The sequence below is a fragment of the Lepidochelys olivacea genome (assembly GCF_965140295.1).
Source record: "Lepidochelys olivacea isolate rLepOli2 genome assembly, chromosome: 1".
In the NCBI taxonomy this organism is placed as follows: domain Eukaryota; kingdom Metazoa; phylum Chordata; order Testudines; family Cheloniidae; genus Lepidochelys; species Lepidochelys olivacea.
The window spans coordinates 11,261,303-11,283,116 of NC_140411.1; the positions used below are offsets into that span (position 1 = coordinate 11,261,303).

At 43.3% G+C, this 21,814-nt stretch overlaps 1 protein-coding gene and 1 long non-coding RNA gene across 2 annotated transcripts in view; one reads left to right on the forward strand and one right to left on the reverse strand.

Moving 5' to 3' along the window:
- Positions 1-440: 440 nt before the first annotated feature.
- LOC311514748 (disintegrin and metalloproteinase domain-containing protein 20-like) overlaps positions 441-21,814 on the reverse strand; it is a 135,819-nt gene continuing 114,445 nt past the window's right edge. Inside the window, exon 15 of the mRNA XM_084617441.1 lies at positions 441-647. Coding sequence (XP_084473567.1) covers positions 613-647 — 35 coding nt within the window. The 3' untranslated portion in view covers positions 441-612. The remainder of the gene's footprint in view (positions 648-21,814) is intronic.
- On the forward strand, positions 3,955-21,326 carry LOC311514751. Its single transcript, XR_014709933.1, has 4 exons — positions 3,955-4,266; positions 17,714-17,779; positions 18,806-18,963; positions 20,282-21,326. It is a non-coding gene; the product is annotated as an uncharacterized lncRNA (long non-coding RNA).

Sequence of the window (21,814 nt, forward strand, 5' to 3'; positions counted from 1 at the left end):
TGGGGTAGCTGGGCTCCAACTAGTGCTTTAAAAATGGCTCTGTAGACAGAGATTTGAAGTTGTGGCTTGAGGTTTGAAGCCTAGAGAGAGAGGTGAACACTAAATCTGTCAACCTGGGCTGGGAGGCTTGCTTCAACAGGCTGTGTAGACATGCCCTGTGACTTTCCAAGCATGGCTGTTATCTGCTCGTTCACTCAGCTTTTGGGGAGTTTAGTCTTCTCTGTGCACTTCATTTATGGAATTCACTGCCCCTGAAAGTTCAGAGTCTGAGCCTTATGTCTGAAGATTGCATTAAAGACCTCTGTTTAGTTCAACAGTTGATTGGTTGCTTGCTGTAAATCAGCTTTTTATTGTAAGGTGCTGAGGAGACACGTGAATACAGAAGAAAAGCACAGATAAGAACAAAACATGTTTATTCAAATAAAAAAGTGGAACAGAAGAACAAAATAAAACTGACAGTTTCAAAAAATGAAACTCCGCAAGAATTTTGACACCACTATCTCAGCAGGGTTCCATATGCTCTTTCAGTGGCTGATCTGATAAGAAAAACACTGCTTTTTCAAACTTCCAGTATCCTGTGTTTTGTTAAAGATATTGCTTCTCTTCTACTTTTTAGATCAAATACTGCTTTTCTCCCTCAGGTTCATCTAAAAAACCCATCAGAATAAAATGAGTAAAGCATAATCAAATGTAACTGCCAATCTTTATATAACTATATTTATCCTGTCACCAGGATCTGGCATTCAGAGTTTTAAGCAATCATATTCTCTTGGGAAAAGAGGAGCTATTTTTAAAGAAATAAAAGTTTGTATAACCCACTCACATTTCCAGTTCTACTTTCACAAAGAACTCCTACTAGGCACTATGGCCTTACTTGCTACTGGCTGATCTGGAAACATTATTTGCTAAATCCACCATTTCCCATGTGCTAGGTATTTCTGCCATAACAGTTTTTTTTTTTTTTTTAAAAAAACCCTCTCAAGAATCTTGAAGTTGCACAGCTAAGTGCTGATGTCAGGAATTTTTCTCTCTCTTTAGGATTATTTTAAGTCTCACTATGCATCCATATTATACTGTAGGAATCTATTACAAAATTAAAATACAAATCATACAGTCCAGGATTACTTACTCCACCCTGGGATATAAATAAATATCCACTGACAAATACAATGGTAAGAAAATAAATCCATTGGCTTCAAGCCAGAGTCAGTTGCACATGCAACCTTAGCTCTGCCTCTTGTGTGAGTGCTTTTGGATACTCTATTTACAAGCTCTCATAGTGTTTTTCTAATTTAATAAATTATACAATTTTTCTATAACTCTGTGTGTGTTTAGCATCTTGCAATATATTTTCACTCTTGAATACTTACACTGGATCTTTGTAACAACTAAATCAGTGTATCTTTATTTACCCAGGCCCAATTCACAAACAGCTCCATGTTGGTGAACCCCACTCTGTGCCCAGACAGAGCCCATTGTAGTAAAGCAGGAATACAGGATTGGGCTCACAGGCATTTTACATTACTTTTATCTTTTTACCTTTACGTGTATTCCAGTACCTTTGACAGAACCATCTATGTTGCTATTTCTTTCCAACCAACTAACTTCCTTAGGGTTGATTCAGGTGATAGGCAGTTAACTATGAAGCTAAATTGCCTACCAATTTAGGTACCGTATCTATGTCACCAAACTTTCACAGTTCCTCTAGGTTGATATGGGTTGTTCATAGCCAATTGTTTGGTACTATAGACACATCTGTGACAATTTAGGGAATCTTTCTATTTAAAATGTATGGATTCTGGTTGATGTTATGAAGTTGTTACGGATTTGTTGTATCAGGGAATGCCTCTCTGTGGACATGGAATCCAACATTTTCTGATGGTATGAAGCATGTCCATATCAGATGGACAACAGAATGTTATTATGGAGAGTGGCTGGAGCTGGGAGAAGCTACTTCCTCTAATTGGTTTGCAGGAATGGTGACGTGAACACAGTGCAAAATCCCCAAACAGGACAATGGGTCAGAGGTGACATAACAGGGGTTTTAAAAGGATTCATAGGAGGAACAAAAGGGAAAGCTTTGGGAAGGACATGAACTTTTGGGCAGGAGAGAAGAAGAGATGGGCAGGTTTTCATAGCAGGGGTGGGGATGTTCAATTTAACGCTGGTCAGTAAAAGAAAGCTAGCTGGGATGAAAAGGCTCCACGATTCTGAAGAGCATATAGGAGCTGCAGGAAGAGGATCCTGGACACTCCAGAGGATTCTTTTGGCTTTCACTGTGGCAGAAGAAGTAAGCTGTAAACCCAAAGGCTTGCATGTTTGGAGGGATTCTGGGGAATGTTCAAAAGCTGCTGGGAAGAGGCATTAGTTGCAGGGTCCAGGCATTTGGACTGCAGTGGTCCCCATTGCCTGAGGAGTGTCATACGTGAGGTCTGCCCCTGGAGTGCTGGCCTAGAGGCTCAAAGCCAGGAACAGTGGCTAAACTCTGCCCAGCTCCGGTAAGCTAAGGGCATGGGAAGGTCACTGTATGGATACTCTCATAGTAGTCTCAGTGTCCACCAGCGGGAGTGTGACCAGATCTGTCAGAGAATCTTGGGCTAACAATGGACCTGTTAGGAACAGACTCCAACAGGAGACTGCTGAATTGGAATTAATTTGCAAACTGGATACAATTAACTTAGGTTTGAAAAAAGACTTGGAGTGGATGGGTCATTACAGAAAGTAAAACTATTTCCCCATGTTTATTCCACACCCCCCCCCCCCCCGCCCCGTTCCTCACACGTTCTTGTCAACTGCTGGAAATGGCCCGCCTTGATTATCACTACAAAAGGTTCCCCCCCACCCTCCTGCTCTCCTGCTGGTAATAGCTCACCTTACCTGATCACTCTTGTTACAGTCTGCCTGGTAACACCCACTGTTTCATGTTCTCTGAGTATATAAAATCTCCCCACTGTATTTTCCACTGAATGCATCCAATGAAGTCAGCTGTAGCTCACAAAAGCTTATGCTCAAATAAATTGGTTAGTCTCTAAGGTGCCACAAGTCCTCCTTTTCTTTTTGCGAATACAGACTAACACGGCTGCTACTCTGAAACCTGTCATCATGCAAGGCACTGAATTTAGCCGTATGGAGTAGAAATCTATCAACTTCATGAAAAAACTCATACAGACAGACATCATCTTCCTTTCCAAATGCAAACAGATGGATATCATACCAAAAGGACTGAAGGTAAAAAATCCATTACCATCTACATACCACACAGACTATGCTGACAGCTTATGCCACACATTCTCAAAGAAACTGCGGAACCACCTAATCAACATCCTCTACAGCAAACAGGGAGAGATTAAGAATGAGCTCTCAAAACTGGATACTCTCATAAAAAAACAACCTTCCACACAAACTTCCTCGTGGCTGGACTTTACAAAAACTAGACAAACCATTTACAACACACACTTTGCTTCTCTACAAAAGAAAAAGGACACTAAAGTATCTAAACTACTACATGCCACAAGGGGCCACAGCAATGGTTCCCTCAACCCACCTAGCAATATTGTTAACCTATCCAACTATACTCTCAGCCCAGCAGAAGCTGCTGTTCTATCTCGGGGCCTCTCCTTCTGCCCCTCCACCCCCACGAACATGATACAGTTCTGTGGTGACCTAGAATCCTATTTTCGACGTCTCCGACGCAAGGAATATTTCCAACACACTCTGAACAACATAATATGTATGGGGAGACTTTGGCAAACCAGTAAAGTGCCTAAAACCACTATGGCTTATTGCTAAAAGCAGCCAGGTCAGCAGGCTGTAAATTGGCCATTCAGCACTCTCAGTTTGACAAAGACAGGCGTGGGTGGGGGGGGGTGGGAGTTTTGGGTGCCACAGAAAGGGCAGCTTGACCCCACGTCCTTCCTGATAAGAATTGTGTTGAAGTGGCTGATACATGCATTTTCGAAGAACTGGATGTGTCCCAGAAATGTCTGCTGGGGCCTCAAGGCTGCAAACTCTGGAAAAACCCGCACCTGGTTAATCGATAATCAGAAGGAACCTCTTGCTTGACTATTGAAACTGCTTACTTAACAAGTTTTCTTTAAGGGACATGTCATTCTATTACTAATGTATAAATGAGGGGGAAAAGTTTGAGGTAGTTGGACTCTTTTTGGACTCTCCCTCTGGATACATCTTGCAGTCCCCACTGGCAGACGGAAGATATGGCCACCGGAAGCCTGCTGCTGTGCCACTTGAGAGCCACACTCAGCTTTGGTAATTATCAAGGGTTGGGGGTGTTTTACTAACCTTTTGCGGACGTGTGTTAGTGCTTGAGACCTCATAAAGTTTAGCTTTCCGTGAAAGCACTCTGGTGTTGTCCTGTTTGTGCCAGCCATCTATTGGTTGAATGGCCGTGTCTCCCCTGATTTATTTCCTGACACCACCTCACACAGAGTAAAAGTTACCAAGAGCTTTGGGTGGAAAGAACCCCGGGTAACAACTAATCCACAGAGACCTTCCTACCAAGACTACAAAAAGAAGGATTCTGGGTGGACTCCTCCTGAAGGTCGAAACATCAGACTGGACTTCTACATAGAGTGCTTCCGCCGACGTGCATGGGCTGAAATTGTGGAAAAGCAGCATCACTTGCCCCATAACCTCAGCCATGCAGAGCACAATGCCATCCACAGCCTCAGAAACAACTCTGACATCATAATCAAAAAGGCTGACAAAGGAGGTGCTGTCGTCATCATGAATAGGTCAGAATATGAACAAGAGGCTGCTCGGCAGCTCTCCAACACCACTTTCTACAAGCCATTACCCTCTGATCCCACTGGGGGTTACCAAAAGAAACTACATCATCTGCTCAGGAAACTCCCTGAAAAAGACCAAGAACAAATCCGCACAGACAAACCCCTAGAAGCCCGACCAGGGGTATTCTTTCTGCTACCCAAGATCCATAAACCTGGAAATCCTGGACGCCCCATCACCTCAGGCACTGGCACCCTGACAGCAGGATTGTCTGGCTATGTAGACTCCCTCCTCAGGCCCTACGCTACCAGCACTCCCAGCTATCTTCGAGACACCACTGACTTCCTGAGGAAACTACAATCCATCGGTGATCTTCCTGAAAACACCATCCTAGCCACTATGGATGTAGAAGCCCTCTACACCAACAGTCCACACAAAGATGGACTACAAGCCGTCAGGAACAGTATCCCAGATAATGTCACAGCAAACCTGGTGGCTGAACTTTGTGACTTTGTCCTCACCCATAACTATTTCACATTTGGGGACAATGTATACCTTCAAATCAGCTGCACTGCTATGGGTACCCGCATGGCCCCACAGTATGCCAACATTTTTACAGCTGACTTAGAACAACGCTTCCTCAGCTCTCATCCCCTAATGCCCCTACTCTACTTGCGCTACATTGATGACATCTTCATCATCTGGACCCATGGCAAAGAAGCCCTTGAGGAATTCCACCATGATTTCAACAATTTCCATTCCACCATCAACCTCAGCCTGGACCAGTCCACACAAGAGATCCACTTCCTGGACACTACGGTGCTAATAAGCGACGGTCACATAAACACCACCCTATACCAGAAATCTACTGACCGCTATGCTTACCTACATGCCTCCAGCTTTCGTCCAGACCACACCACCTGATCCATTGTCTACAGCCAAGCTCTACGATACAACCGCATTTGCTCCAACCCCTCAGACAGAGACAAACACCTACAAGATCTCTGTCAAGCTTTCTTACAACTACAATACCCACCTGCTGAAGTGAAGAAACAGATTGACAGAGCCAGAAGAGTACCCAGAAGTTACCTACTACAGCACAGGCCCAATAAAGAAAATAACAGAACGCCACTAGCCATCACCGTCAGCCCCCAACTAAAACCTCTCCAACGCATCATCAAGGATCTGCAACCTATCCTGAATGATGACCCATCACTCTCACAGATCTTGGGAGACAGGCCAGTCCTTGCTTACAGACAGCTCCCCAACCTGAAGCAAATACTCACCAGCAACCACACACCACACAACAAAAACACTAACCCAGGAACTATCCTTGCAACAAAGCCCATTGCCAACTGTGTCCACATATCTATTCAGGGGACACCATCATAGGGCCTAATCACATCAGCCACACTATCAGAGGCTCGTTCACCTGTACATCTACCAATGTGATCTATGCCATCATGTACCAGCAATGCCCCTCTGCCATGTACATTGGCCAAACTGGACAGTCTCTACGTAAAAGAATAAATGGACACAAATCAGACATCAAGAATTATAACATTCAAAAACCAGTCGGAGAACACTTCAATCTCTTTGGTCACTCGATTACAGACCTAAAAGTGGCAATTCTTCAACAAAAACACTTAACTTAGTGTTAACTTAGTGGATACAATTAACTTAGGCTTGAATAAAGACTGGGAGTGGATGGGTCGTTACACAAACTATTTCCCTGTGTTTATTCCCCCCCCCCCCAAGACCCCCACTGCTCCTCGGATGTTCCTGTTAACTGCGGGAAATGGCCCACCTTGATTATCATTACAAAAGGTTTTCTTCCCCTCCCGCTCTCCTGCTGGTAATAGCTCACCTTACCGGATCACTCTCCTTACAGTGTGTATGATAACACCCATTTTTCATGTTCTGTGTGTATATAAGTCTCCTCACTGTATTTTCCACTGAATGCATCCAATGAAGTGAGCTGTAGCTCACTAAAGCTTATGCTCAAATAAATTGGTTAGTCTCTAAGGTGCCACAAGTACTCCTTTTCTTTTTGCGGATACAGACTAACACGGCTGCTACTCTGAAACCTGTTAGGAAGTGTAGGAAGGATGTGCTTTTGCAGAACTGGGATTAGACATAATTAGAAGTGTCACAATGTTGTCACAATTTAAACATGAATGGAATGGAGGATGGATCTAGACTGTTCTCAGTGGTACCAGATGACAGAACAAGGAGTAATGGTCTCAAGTTGCAGTGGGAGAGGTTTAGGTTGGATATTAGGAAATGCTATTTCACTAGGAGGGTGGTGAAGCACTGGAATGGGTTACTGAGGGAGGTGGTGGAATCTCTTTCCTTAGAAGTTTTTAAGGTCAGGCTTGACAAAGCCCTGGCTGGGATGATTTAGTTGGGGATTGGTCCTGCTTTGAGCAGGAGGTTGGACTAGATGACCTCCTGAGGTTCCTGCCAACCCTGATACTCTATGATTCTATGAATGTTACTCACCTTCCAAGGAACTGAGAAATTTGAGCTTTTTTAAAAAATGCCAAGCTGGTGATCAAAAGGAGAAAAAGAGTGCCTCCAATTACAGTTCCCAAAATGATGTTATCGGAAACTTGGAAAGAAACAAACACAGAACATTACACTTTGCAGTCAGACTTACAGACACAAATGTCATAAATATTTAAGTAGCAAATGTAGCTTGTCATTATATGGAGTGTGCATGTCTCTCTCACACACATACAGACAGAGCTATCTCATGTGTAAATTATGTAACAATGCTAGCAAAGAAGGTTTGTCAGGACCCTCAAACATGCAGACTTTGCAAAAACACATCTGTCTAATTAACGGTCTGAGGAAACCTCTTGCTTTACCTTTGAAATTGCTTGCTTAAGAAGTTTTTTGGATGGACGTTATTGTTATACTAACACAGTAAATAAGGGAGGAGAAATTTGGGCTAGATCAGGGGTTCTCAAACTTCAATGCACCATGACCCCCTTCTGACAATAAAAATTACTACACGACCCCAGGAGTGGGGACCAAAGCCTGAGCCCACCCAAGCCCCACTGCCCCAAATGGGGAGGTCAAAGGCAAACCCCAAAGTCTTCAGCCCCAGGCAGGAGGCCTGTAACCTGAGCCTCACCATCCAGGTTTGAAGCCCGAAGGCTTCAGCTTCGATCCCAGACAGTGGGGCTTGGGCTTCAGTCCCAGGGCCCAGCAAGTCTAAGCCAGCCCTGGCGACCCCATTAAAACTGGGTCACGACCCACAGTTTGAGAACTGCTGGGCTAGATGGATCACTTTGTGAACACATCCAAGGCTCCCCAACGGCAGATGGAAGATGGGCCATCGGACGTCTGTCACTGTACCACTTGAAAACCACTCCACCAGACTTCATGACTTATTAAGGATTGGGGTATTTTACTAACCTGTTGCAAATGTGTGTAAGTGCTTCAGACTAAATAAAGTGTAGGTTTAAGTAAGAGCACTTTTGTATTGTACTTCTCGTGTCAACCATCTATCAGGCGGACAGCTGTGTCCTCACTGATTTATTTCCTGCCACTGCTTTGCCAAGAATAAAGTTACCAAAAGCTTTGGGTTCAGAAAACCTTGGCTAACAGGCAGACATCATTAGAAGTTCTGTGAAGCAGAACTGTCTGGGCCAATAGGGTGCTAAGAGAATAATACTGGCTCTGTTGCGATGTATCTTCCCTACAATTTGTGGAAATAGGGGAATGGAAGGACAGGCATACTTGAGGTTGTTCATCCAGGACAGCAGAAGACGCATGGCTTCTCTGGAACAATATAGGTGAAGCTTTCTGATAGTTCGAGATGCAAAAAGGTGTATCCCACTGTGTAAATATCTCACTTAGGACTATGTTGTGGACATCCCACTCACAGTTTGCTGAGAAGTTTCTGCTTAGTCTGTTGGCAAAGATGTTGTGAACACAGGTGCTGGAACTGTGGGTGCTACCGAACCCCCTGGCTTGAGAGCCATTGAACCAGAATGATCTTATGCTATGATATGACTACATCATATGGCTTCTCAAATATAGAACAGAAATATTTATTGAACTCTTCAGACTTTTCTGTATCATGATGTGGTTCCTGATGCACCAGTTCCAGAGACTGACGGCTTCCAGACAGAAGAGACAAGACCTTGCTCCTCCTTGTTTGTTTATATAGACGACAGTGGTGATATTGTCTGACATTATCTACATGTATCTTGTCAGCAAGTTAAAGAAGTATGGGCTGGATGAATGCACTGTAAGATGGGTAGAAAGTTGGCTAGATTGTCGGGCTCAACGGGTAGTGATCAATGGCTCCATGTCTAGTTGGCAGCCGGTGTCAAGTGGAGTGCCCCAGGGGTCGGTCCTGGGGCCGGTTTTGTTCAATATCTTCATAAATGATCTGGAGGACGGTGTGGATTGCACTCTCAGCAAATTTGCGGATGATACTAAACTGGGAGGAGTGGTAGATACGCTGGAGGGCAGGGATAGAATACAGAGGGACCTAGACAAATTGGAGGATTGGGCCAAAAGAAATCTGATGAGGTTCAATAAGGATAAGTGCAGGGTCCTGCACTTAGGACGGAAGAACCCAATGCACAGCTACAGACTAGGGACCAAATGGCTAGGCAGCAGTTCTGCGGAAAAGGACCTAGGGGTGACAGTGGACGAGAAGCTGGATATGAGTCAGCAGTGTGCCCTTGTTGCCAAGAAGGCCAATGGCATTTTGGGATGTATAAGTAGGGGCATAGCGAGCAGATCGAGGGACGTAATCGTCCCCCTCTATTCGACATTGGTGAGGCCTCATCTGGAGTACTGTGTCCAGTTTTGGGCCCCACACTACAAGAAGGATGTGGATAAATTGGAGGGAGTCCAGCGAAGGGCAACAAAAATGATTAGGGGTCTGGAACACATGACTTATGAGGAGAGGCTGAGGGAACTGGGATTGTTTAGTCTGCAGAAGAGAAGAATGAGGGGGGATTTGATAGCTGCTTTCAACTACCTGAGAGGTGGTTCCAGAGAGGATGGTTCTAGACTATTCTCAGTGGTAGAAGAGGACAGGACAAGGAGTAATGGTCTCAAGTTGCAGTGGGGGAGGTTTAGGTTTGATATTAGGAAAAACTTTTTCACTAGGAGGGTGGTGAAACACTGGAATGCGTTACCTAGAGAGGTGGTAGAATCTCCTTCCTTAGAAGTTTCTAAGGTCAGGCTTGACAAAGCCCTGGCTGGGATGATTTAATTGGGGATTGGTCCTGGTTTAAGCAGGGGGTTGGACTAGATGACCTCCTGAGGTCCCTTCCAACCCTGATATTCTATGATTCTATGATTCTATGTGGAGCAAGCGTCTGAGCAGAAGGAAGGTTTTGCACGCAGACCACCCTCAGTTCCAGTACATCTATATGTAGTCTGACCTCTCATGGGGTCCAGGTACCATGAGCAGTGTGGTTGTCCACATGAGCACTCTACTCCAGGAGGGAGGCATCCATCACAATGATGGCTCTGGGGCTGGGAGGGCTGAACGGAACACCCACCAGGACTGTTTTCAGGTTCGACTATCAGTCAAGGGAGGTGATAACCCTGGTAGAAATGGCCACCTTGGAGTTGATGTGGTCCTTCTTTGCCTGATAGATCAAGCAGAGCTAGGCACTGCAAGTAAAGCAAGTCAAGAACATGCCATGCAGATGAATATAATTAATATAATGAATGAATATAAATGAGAAACTAGGAACTGTAGAAAATTGACAAGGGAAACAAAAGGACACAAAGAGAAATTTATGAGCCAGCAGAGGTCAGGACAATAAGTAGGAATTATTTAAGGAACAAAAAGAATTCTAAAAGTGGTATTGATCCATTACTAGATGCAAATGATAAACATCCATAATGCAGAAAAGTCAGAAGTGTTCAATAAATATTTCTATTCTGTATTTGAGAAGCCATATGATGTAGTCATATCATATGATGATGATGAAACACTTTCTATTCTGATAGATGGATATTAAGCAGCTCCACTAAAGTTAAACATTTTTAATCGGCAAGTCCAGATAACTTACATCCAAGTCTTTGCCTACATCTTTGGGGATCATACTGTCACTGGCCACTGTCGGAAGACAGAATACCTATATGGACTATTGGTCTGACACAGTGTGGCCATTCTTTTTTGTTCTTAAATTCCAGCCTACATGCATAAGGTGTAGAAAAAGTCATATCCCAAGAGATGATTTATGTCCAGCTAGAGGAAAAAGGTTTAATGAATGCACAAATTATGGACATTTTGTAGTGTTTACCACACCAAAGCAGTCAGGGAGTTGACTTATATTACAGACAATCAAGAACCATTATTCCCCTGATCTATCACATGTGATGGATGACACAGAGCCTGCCTGGAGAGTGTAACTGAATATTCTTGGAAAAATGATTGATTTAAAAATTGACTTCGGAGCTGATTTTACAGTCATCTCAGAAGGGATTTACAATAACCTTCAAGCCCTCATAAAGCTGAAGTCACATGACACAGCTCTGACCAGCCCTGGAGGTACTCTGAACTGTCTGGGCCAGTTCACCACAAAAATAACTCACAAAGAGAAAAGTTTTGCATTCAGAGTGTATGTGATCAAAAGCGCAAAGACCACCAAACTTCTCAGCTGCAGTGTGGCATCCACGATGGGCCTAGTAAGAAAGGTGGAAGAACTCGATGGAGGATTTGATGTTACTGAACTTTTGAAAGGACAGTACAAATCAATGTAAGAGACAATGCTGCACCATAAAATGTACAAAACCTGTACCAGACAGACCTTGGAAGAGACTAGCTGCAGATTTATGCGAATTCAGAGGACATCATCACCTGATTGTAGTGGACTATTTTTCCAGGTATATAGAAATAATGTACTTGAAAGACATAACATGTTGCAATGTTCTTGATAAACTAAAGTGCATTTTTGCTCATTTTGCTATTCCAGAACAACTAGGGACAGACAACGGACCAAAATTCACTGCAGCAGAATGTAAGTCATCCTGAACAAAATATGATTTTGATTATATTACTAGAAGCCCACATTACCCACAAGCAAATGGAGAAGCTAAGAGAGCTGTACAGACAGCCAAGAAAGTCCGACAGCAGAAAGATCCATTCCTGGCAACTCTGACCTACAGATCAACACCACCAGCAGCTACTAGATATAGGCCAGCACAACTCCTGATGGGAAGACAACTCAGAAATCTGTTCCATCTTTGGAAAAGAATCTATCCCCAAAGTGGCCAGACATGAAGAGAGTAGCCAAATTGGATAAAAGAGCTAGAAGAGCTTATGAACACTTTTACAACAGACATCACTCAGAGAACTGCCAGGTCTAGAACCTGGTGACTATGTTCTGGATGGAGAAAAAGAATGGACAACTCCACGCATCGTAAAGAAAAATAATAGAGTGCCTAGATCATGTGTAATCATATGTGACCATGAGAGTTCAACAAAAACTGTCAACAGCTACAGTTTGTGCCTCAGAAAGAAAAAAGAAGACAATGACTCAAGGATTCCAGACTCATCACATCTCGTCATTGCAAGTAATGGACAGCCAGACGACCAAGTTGTTACATATTTGGGTCACGGAATTAGAAAACTAATATGATTCAGACATGCTTAACAGACTGATCCGTATTGAACATCAAAGTCAGCATGATAGTGTAAATTTTGCAAATGGTAGGAATGTAGAACTTAAAAGGGGAGCTGTAATACACTGCTAGACTGTATTTATACTGTTTCACCACTAGGTGGCACTGCGCACAGCATTGTTATTTAAGCTAACCTCAGCCATCTCTGGCAGAGCATTCAAACATCTTGTGATGAACACATCGGGTGTACCTTGCTAAGAAGGAAGCTCTGTAGCCAGTCCATATCTGTTACGGGGCAAGACAGTGGTTAGCAAACTTTTTAGAAGTGTGGCTCTCTTACAAATACAGTGGGTGCTGCAGGGCTCTGCCCTGGGTCCAGTGCTACTCAACATTTTTATTAATGACTTGGATAATGGAGGGATCCAGATAAGCTCCCTACCCGAAGTGGGAGTCAAAGTGTCTGTCATCAGCTTCTTGGTTGATAGAGATGGAGAAAACAATTCATACTGGAGAGGACCCTTCCACCAATTTAACAATGAAATGACTTCATAGGGGACCTGCACTCTTGTCTTTATGTGATGTCTATTGGGTAGATATACAGATTTTACCCCCATTGTATGCAGCATACATGAAATCTGGCATGCTCTGTGATAATATGTGCAGAGGGCCATGTGATCTTGAAGTGTGAGCCAGACTCTTACTGATGTTTGAGGGTGAGCCTGCAGCTGGCTGATGAGATTGACTAATGATGTTGAATCTGTCCTGAGGTAGATATGCCTGAACTCGGGTTTGACTTGGGTGCAAAGTTGTAGAATCTGATGGATGGAGCTGTTTAATTGCTGAAGTGATGTTACTCGAATAAGCCAATCATTAAAGTGTGGGTACACTTATAGATTCATAGATTGCAAATCCAAAAGAGACTATTGTTATCATGTAGTCTGACCTCATGTATAACACAAGCCAAATAACTTTCCCAAAATAATTCCTAGAGAAGATCTTTTAGAAAAACATTGAGTCTTGGTTTAAAAATTGTCAGTGAGGGAGGATCCACCACAATCTTTGGCAAATTGTTCCAAAGATTAATTACCCTCACTGTTAAAAACATATGCCTTATTTCCAGTCCGAATTTGTCTAGCTTCATTTTCCAGCTATTGGATTGTGTTATACCCTTCTCTGTTAGATTGAAAAACCTGTTATTAAATATTTGTCCTCCATGTAGGTACTTATAAACTGTAATCAAGTCGTCCCTAAACCTTCTTTTTGTTAAGCTAAAGAGATTGAGTTCCTCAAGTCTATCACTATAAGGCATGTTTTCTAATCATTTAATCATTTCTGCGACTCTTAAATCCTCTTCAGTTTATCAATATCCGTCATTAAGTGAGGGCACTAGAACTTGACACAGTATTCCATCAGTGGTTGCACCAGTGCCAAATATACAGGTAAAATAATTTTTCTAGGATCGCACCAGTTCTTTCAGCCACTGTATCACATGGGGAGCTCATGTGCAGCTGATTATCCACTACAACCACCAAATCTTTTACAGAGTCACTGTTTTGCAGGTGACTAACCCATCCTTCAATTATGGCCAAATTATTTGTTCCTAGATGTGTACTTATAAATAGTTTTAGGCCAAGAACATATCACTGTGGGACCCCTCTAGAAAAACACACTCTCAATGATGATTCCTCATTTACAGTTACATTTTGAGATCTGTAAGTTAGACAGTTTTAAATCCATTTATTGTGTGCCATATTAATTTTATATTGTTCTAGATTTTTAATCAAAATGTCATGTGGCACCAAGTCAAACATTTTACAGAAGTCTAAGTGTTTTACCTCAACATTATTATTTTTATCAAACAAACTTGTAATCTCTTCAAAAAACATATCAAGTTAGTTTGACAGAATCTATTTTCTATAAACACATGTTGATTGTCATTAATTTTATTACACTCCTTTAAATCTTTATTAATCAAGTCCCACATCAGCCGCTCCACTATCTTGCTGGGATTGATATCAGTCCTATAATTACCCACATCATCTCATTTACTGTTTTTAAATATTGGCACAACATTAGCTTTCTTCAGGAACTTCCCCAGTGAACATCAATATTAATAGTCCAGTGAACTCCTCAGCCAGCTCTTTTACGACTCCTCAATGAAAGTTACTAGTACCTGCCAATTTAAAAATGTCTAACTTTAGTAGCTGCTGTTTAACATCCTCCTGAGATACCAGTGGAATAAAAAGAGTGTTACCATCATCATATGATGAGATTACAACTTCTGATTTTCCACAAAAGCAAAACAGAAATATTTATTGCACATCTCTGACTTTTCTGCTTTATTATTGATAATTCTACCATTTCATCAAAAATGGACCAAAACAATGATCAGAATTCTTTTTGTTCCTACTATATTTTTAAAAAACCTTATTCTTACTGTAGAGTCATAGAACCATAGAATTGTAGGAATGGAAGGGACCTTGAGAGGTCATTTAGCCCAGTCCCCTGCACTTATGGCAGGATTAAGTATTATATAGACGATCCCTGACAGGTATTTGTCTAACCTGCTCTTGAAAATCTCTAATGATGGAGATTCCACAACCTCCTTAGCAATTTATTTCAGTGCTTAACTACCCTGACAGTTAGAAGTTTTTTCTAATGTCCTATATAAACCACCCTTGCTTCAATTTAAGCCCATTGCTTCTTGTCCTATCCTCAGAGGTTAAGGAGACAATCTTTCTCCCTCCTCCTTTTATGTACTTGTCAGGGTTCCCTCCCCACTCTGAACTCTAGGGTACAGACGTGGGGACCCACATGAAAGACCCCCTAAGCTTATCTCTACCAGCTTAAGTTAAAAACTTCCGCAAGGCACAAATTGTTCCTTGTCCTTGGAATGCTACCACTGCTGCCACAAAGTGAGTTAGACAAAGATTTAGGAAAAGGACCACTTCATAGAATCATAGAATATCAGGGTTGGAAGGGACCTCAGGAGGTCATCTAGTCCAACCCCCTGCTCAAAGTAGGACCAACCCCAACTCAATCATCCCAGCCAGGGCTTTGTCAAGCCTGACCTTAAAGACCTCTAAGGATGGAGATTCCACCACCTCCCTAGGGAACCCATTCCAGTGCTTCACCACCCTCCTAATGAAACATGGGTGTGAGAGGAGAATCAAAATGGGGACTATAAATCCAGGATCAAAGTGCGCAGGATTTACACTGATGTCACAGGGAGCAGAATCTGGCCTCCACTCCAGTTGAAATGCTTCTTTTGCAATTGGAAAAACACTTCAATCTGTTAAAAACAACGAGGAGTCCTGTCCAAATAAATCCGTCAGTCTCTAAGGTGCCACAAGGACTCCTCGCTGTTTTTGCTGATACAGACTAACACCGCTACCCCTCTGAAACCTGTCTTCCATCTGTTGCGGCCGCCAAAATACTCCAATCCGCCAGCACGTGGCGCGAGAGAGCTGCTGTCAAAGCCGGCTCTCCTCAGCAGTGTCATGTAGACACACTGCAATGCGGTGTCTGTACATCATGCTTCAGGGCCGGACTTGGAGTTCCTGTTTCCCCAAAATATCCCCCCAATATCACCTCGTCTCCTGGGGAGGCTTGGGAGTAAACAAGGTGAGCACAGACCAGCCCCTTGCGTTTTTAGGATACTAAAAACCAATCAGGTTCTTAAAAGCAGAACTTTATTATAAAGAAGAAGTAAAAGAAGCACCTCTGTAAAATCAGGATGGAAGGTAATTTTACACGGTAATCAGATTAAAAACACAGAGGATTCCCCTCTGGGCAAAACTTAAAGTTACAACAACAAAAAAATAGGAATAAACCTTCCTCTTAGCCTAGGGAAAATTCACAAGCTAAAACAAAAGATAATCTAATGCATTTCCTTCCTATTACTTACAATTTGTAATCTTAGATGCTTAGTTCAGGTATGGCTTTAGGAGATGTATTTTCTCTGCCCTGGTTTCTCACTGTCCCGGAGAGAAAAACAAAGAAACCTAAAACAAAAACCTTCCCCCACAGATTTGAAAGTATCTTCTCCCCTTATTGGTCCTTTTGGTCAGGTGCCAACCAGGTTATCTGAGCTTCTTAACCCTTTACAGGTAAAGGAGGGATTTTATGCTACCCTTAGCTGTATGTTTATGACAGTACTTGACAACTGTTATGTCCCCTCTCAGTCTTCTGTTCTCCAGACTAAACAAACCCAGTTTTTTCAATCTTCCCTCATAGATCATGTTTTCTAGATATGTAATAATTTTGTTGCTCTTCTCTGGACTTTCTCCAATTTGTCCACATCTTTCCTGAAATGTGGCACCCAGAACTGGACACAATACTCCATCTGATGCCTAATCAGCATGGAGTAGAACGGAAGAATTACTTCTCATGTCTTGCTTACAACACTCCTGCGAATACATCCCAAAATGAAGTTTGCTTTTTTTGCAACAGTGTTACACTGTTGACTCATATTTAGCTTGTGGTCCACTATGACCCCCAGATCCCTTTCCACAGTACTCCTTCTTAAGCAGTCATTTCCCATTTTGTATGTGTGCCACTGATTGTTCCTTTCTAAGTGGAGTACTTTGCATTTGTCCTTATTAAATTTCATCCTGTACACTTCAGACCATTTCTCCAGGTTGTCCTGATCATTTTGAATTTTAATCCTATCCTCCAAAGCACTTGCAGCCCCTCGCAGCTTGGTATAATCCACATCCACAAACTTTATAAATGTATTCTCTATTCCATTATCTAAATAATTGAAAAAGATATTGAACAGAACCAGACCCAGAACTGACCCCTGTGGGACCCCACTTGATATGCCCTTCCAGCCTGACTGTGAACACTAATAACTGATAGTAGCTCCATCTACCCTTGTTTGTTTATGAGAAGGTCATCCAAGACAGGATCAAAAGCCTCACTAACGTCAAGATATACCACATCTACTGCTTCCCCCCATCCACAAGGGTCGTTATCCTGTCAAAGAAAGCTATTAAGTTAGTTTGACATGATTTGTTCTTAACAAATCCATGCTGACTGTTACTTATCCTCTTACTATCTTCTAGGTGTTTGCAAATTGATTGCTTAATTATATGCTCCATTATCTTTCTGGATACTGAAGTTGAGCTGACTTGTCTGTTATTCCCCATCCTTAACTCTGCTGACCCCATAGCTTTCTCCTTGTGTCCCTTTGCTTACATGATCAATTTTTTTACAATTTCTAGCTTTTGATTTATTACTATCAACCACCCATTTCTTCCATTTATTATACACAATAATTATGTAATAGAATATATAATTATTTCTTTCATTTGCTATTCATTATTTTATATATTATTATTTGGCTTCCCTATTTTCTCAGGTGAGCAGCACTTTGTGAAAACTCTTGGGGCTACTGATAGAAGGAATTTCCCACTTGGAATTTCAGGTACTTTCTGTTTGCCAGGTTGTTATGTGAAAATATCCATCCTGAGCTGTAAGCCAGTCCTGAGGCTCTAAGGATGGAATTATAGAGGCTAGGGTTACCATCCTGAACTTGAAACAGCAGGTGAAGGCACTAAGCTGCCTCAAGTCCAGGACTGGGCATCAGCTCCCCTCCCCCCCCCCGGCATCTTCTTCAGGATTAGATAATAATGAAAACCCTTCCCTCTGAACTTTAGAGGCACTTCTTCCACTGCTCCATGATTTAGAAGTGAGTCCACTTCCTGCTATAAGAATGTCTTGTCATAGGGGTCCCCTGAATTGGAAAGAATGAATATGCCACTTCTGAAGGTGGAGATAGTTTGACAGATATCCCAGGCTGAACTATGGACTCTGCTCTTACCGGCACTAATGAAGCATACCAGTATCAGTGGTTGGTACTGTGGATGAAATTCTCACCACCAAAGACAGTAGTGATGATTTAGGCTGAGCACTCACCATTAGGTCGCTTGGTACTGAAAATGACTTGAGTGTTGAGAAGTTTGGTATCGAGTGGTCACCAACCCCAGAGTCATGGTGCAGTTTGCATTCCAAGGATACACTGAAGTTGGTATTGGAAAGTCAGCAGCAGGGGAAGTATGGAACTCGATTTGATATGGTGTCAGCATTGCTCAGCAACATGTCTCTGTGAGGCTGTCAGAGAGACCCGCTCTGGGCCGTGAACTTTCTTGAGAAAGGCGGTTGAGGCAGTCTGTCTTTTTCTATGAGGTCGTGATTCACGTGACCTAGACTTGTGCTCTCCAGTGCAGCAGTGTTCTCTTTTACCCCTTTCAGTTGACTTAGCTTCTTTTCTGGTCTCAGCAGACACCTTCTTAGTTGAGAGAGCCTGGGAGCTTGGAGTTAAGCTGGTGCTCACATGAACACTGCAATGAAGGCTGCTCAAACCTACCAGGGCCTTTCTTCTCCAGATCTGAGGGGCTGAAGATTAATGTAAGGCAAGCCTCTCTCATCAGCTGTGTCTTTTTATAAACAGAATGGCAAACAAAACTTCTGTCAGGGATGTGCCCCTCCATGAGGTAAAAAAGACACCTTGAGTGTCCATCGTTCAGAGGAATGGCTGCACTGCAAGATGGGCAAGTCTTGACGCCAGGAGTCTTCGGTTCATTCACAAGGGCTATATCTCGGTACCAGGTAAATCCCTAACTAAGAATTATTTTTTAAATATATACTAATGGACACTAACAAATACTAATACCATGCTAAGCTAACACTATACTAATTAACTAGTTATTTACAAAAACAGTTTTTGGGTCAAACAGTGTGCAAGAGATACGGATATAGCCAAGTGTTACATTTCACTGCAATGGGCGATAAGGAGTAACTGAGGGATGGTTGGGCCCCCTCCACTTTATGCCTTCTCGTGGGAATGTGTGAGGACGTGTAAGGTGCAGACACAGTCCCAAGGACACTGCGGGCCAAAATAATCTGAACTTGATTGTGTGGGACACATGCATTACAGAAGTGGACTATTTGTGGACTATCATTTGAAGAAGAACTGGGGATATGGGAATTTAGTGAGTTTACAAAAAAATTGGAAAGTAAAGTTAGGATATAGATATTCAGGCCTGTCTGCAAAGGCCTGTACTTTAAGAATTTAGGTGTATTCTTATCACTTGTCTAGTTCTAGAGGTATAAAAGAAAGAATCAAAATCACTGTCTGCTGGTGTAAGGGCCTTCTCTTACTGTGACAGTCTGAGGCCCTGTTCTTAGGCTAAGGCCTTTGGCTAAGCAGCAGAGGCAGCCATAAGCTAGGAAGTGAACAGTCACATCCTCACATTCCAAACTAGTCACATTGAAATAAGGTGCTATTGGGCTGTTAGGCACTATCAGGACAGGACTGTATTCCTATCACCTCCAGAGAAAGGGAAGTGCCTAGAAAATGTAAAAGGAAACAGCATCTTGTCTGGCAAGAACTCACTTATCAATAGCTGGGATGTGAAATCCTCACTTCTGTATTGTCTTGTCATTATAGTTCCCACTTTGCTATTGTTTGTCTGTATGTAAGCAGTGTCAGGATGAGCTCCACCCTGACATCTGGTGGTGAAGTGTGGCAAGTTGTGGAAAAGAACTTCAGGGGCCAATCTCATTTGCATAGGCACACCCACCACGCCTAGAATGAGACCATAGCTGCCCAAATGGTCACTTTGGCTGCTGTGGGATCCCCAATGTCTCTGTTATTGGGGCAGGAAGAATAAATGGTTATTACCCTGATTATGGGAACTGTGCTTGGAACTGTACGTGGCCTTTTGTTATGATGGAGGGATTCACCATCAACTAAGTAGCACTCGCTAGGCAAGGGTCATGGGTTCCAAAACTGTGTGAATGGAGAGAGGCTGGGGACAAGTATTAATACTTGGTGGCATGGGCCCCTTGGTGAGGGCCTTACATGCTAATTGCACTTCCTCCTCTCTCCACTGTGGAATATCAGAACTAATTTTGATTTCATTAGAAGTCTGGTTATAGGCTGCTGAGCTCACTTTGGGCTGACAGTGCACCAGCACTGGGGCTCCCCTACTACAAGCTGAATTCACCTAAGAGCTGAAATCACTGAGTGTTGTGTTAAGGAGTGGGGGAGCCTGAAGATATATTGTGGAGCAGTTCGACGTGGAGCAGTTTGTGGATGGCAGGAGCTGCTTGTGGGCCGTGGAGCTGAGCGAAGGAGCTCGTGGAGCTGAGCGAAGGAGCTCGTGGGGCGGCTGGCGGAGCGGAGCGCAGCTGAGCGAAGGAGTTTGTGGGACGGCTGGCGGAGTGGAGCGGAGCACAGCTGAGCAAAGGAGTTCGTGGGACGGCTGGCGGAGCGGAGCGGAGCGCAGCTGAGCGAAGGAGTTCGTGGGACGGCCGGCGGAGCGGAGCGCAGCTGAGCGAAGGAGTTCGTGGGGCGGCTGGCGGAGCGGAGCGCCGCTATGGAGCTATGGGGCGGTCAGCTTCAGATCATGTAAGGTGCCTCTTACCCCCGTCCCATTTCCACCCAGGTTGGGAGGTAAAGCTCCACAGATAAACTTTCGAACTCTGGGGCTGCCCTGACCAGGGACAGAGACTTTTGGGGCATTGGACTTTTGGGACTTTGGGTGATTTGGGGTTGCTGGACTCAAGAACCAAAGGGAAAAGGGCATGCCCCAATTTGCTTGGGGTGGGTTTTTTTGCTCATGGGTTGTGTTATGAATCCTGTTGGTGGTGTTTCCCCAACATAATGCCACATTGTTTCTCTCTGTTATTAAAAGGCTTTTCCTACACTCAGACTATGTGCTTGCGAGAGGGGAAGTATTGCCTCTTGGAGGCGCCCAGCGGGGGTGGTATATATTTGTCCCAGGTCACTGGGTGGGGGCTCGAGCCGGTTTGCATTGTGTTATTGGAATGGATCCCCTAGATATTGAACCCGGCCCTTGTTGCTGCCAACTCTGACGGGCAGAAGGGTTACATGTATAATCTCTGTCTGGTTCTGTGATTGTTCCTGTCTGCTGTATAATTAATTTTGCTGGGTGTAAACTAATTAAGGTGGTGGGATATAATTGGTTACATAATCATGTTAAGATTGGTTAGTTAAATTTCAGGAAAATGATTGGTTAAAGTATAGCTAAGCAGAACTCAAGTTTTACTATATAAATCTGTAGTCAATGAGGAACTGAGTGGGTGTGGGTGGGTGGGGGAGATGGGAGCAGGGAATGGGGGTAAGAAAATTGGAATCATGTTTTGCTAAGGGGGAAATGGGAACAGGGAATGGGAGTAAGGAAGTTGGAATCATGTTTGGCTAAGGGTAGGAATGGGAACAGGGACACAGGTGAAAGGCTCTGTGGTGTCAGAGCTGGGAAGGAGGATACTAAGGAAGGAAACTGGAATCATGCTTGCTGGAAGTTAACCCCAATAAACATCGAATTGTTTGCACCTTTGGACTTCGGGTATTGTTGCTCTCTGTTCATGCGAGAAGGACCAGGGAAGTAAGTGGGTGAAGGAATAAGCCCCCTAACAAGTAACACTCAGTTAA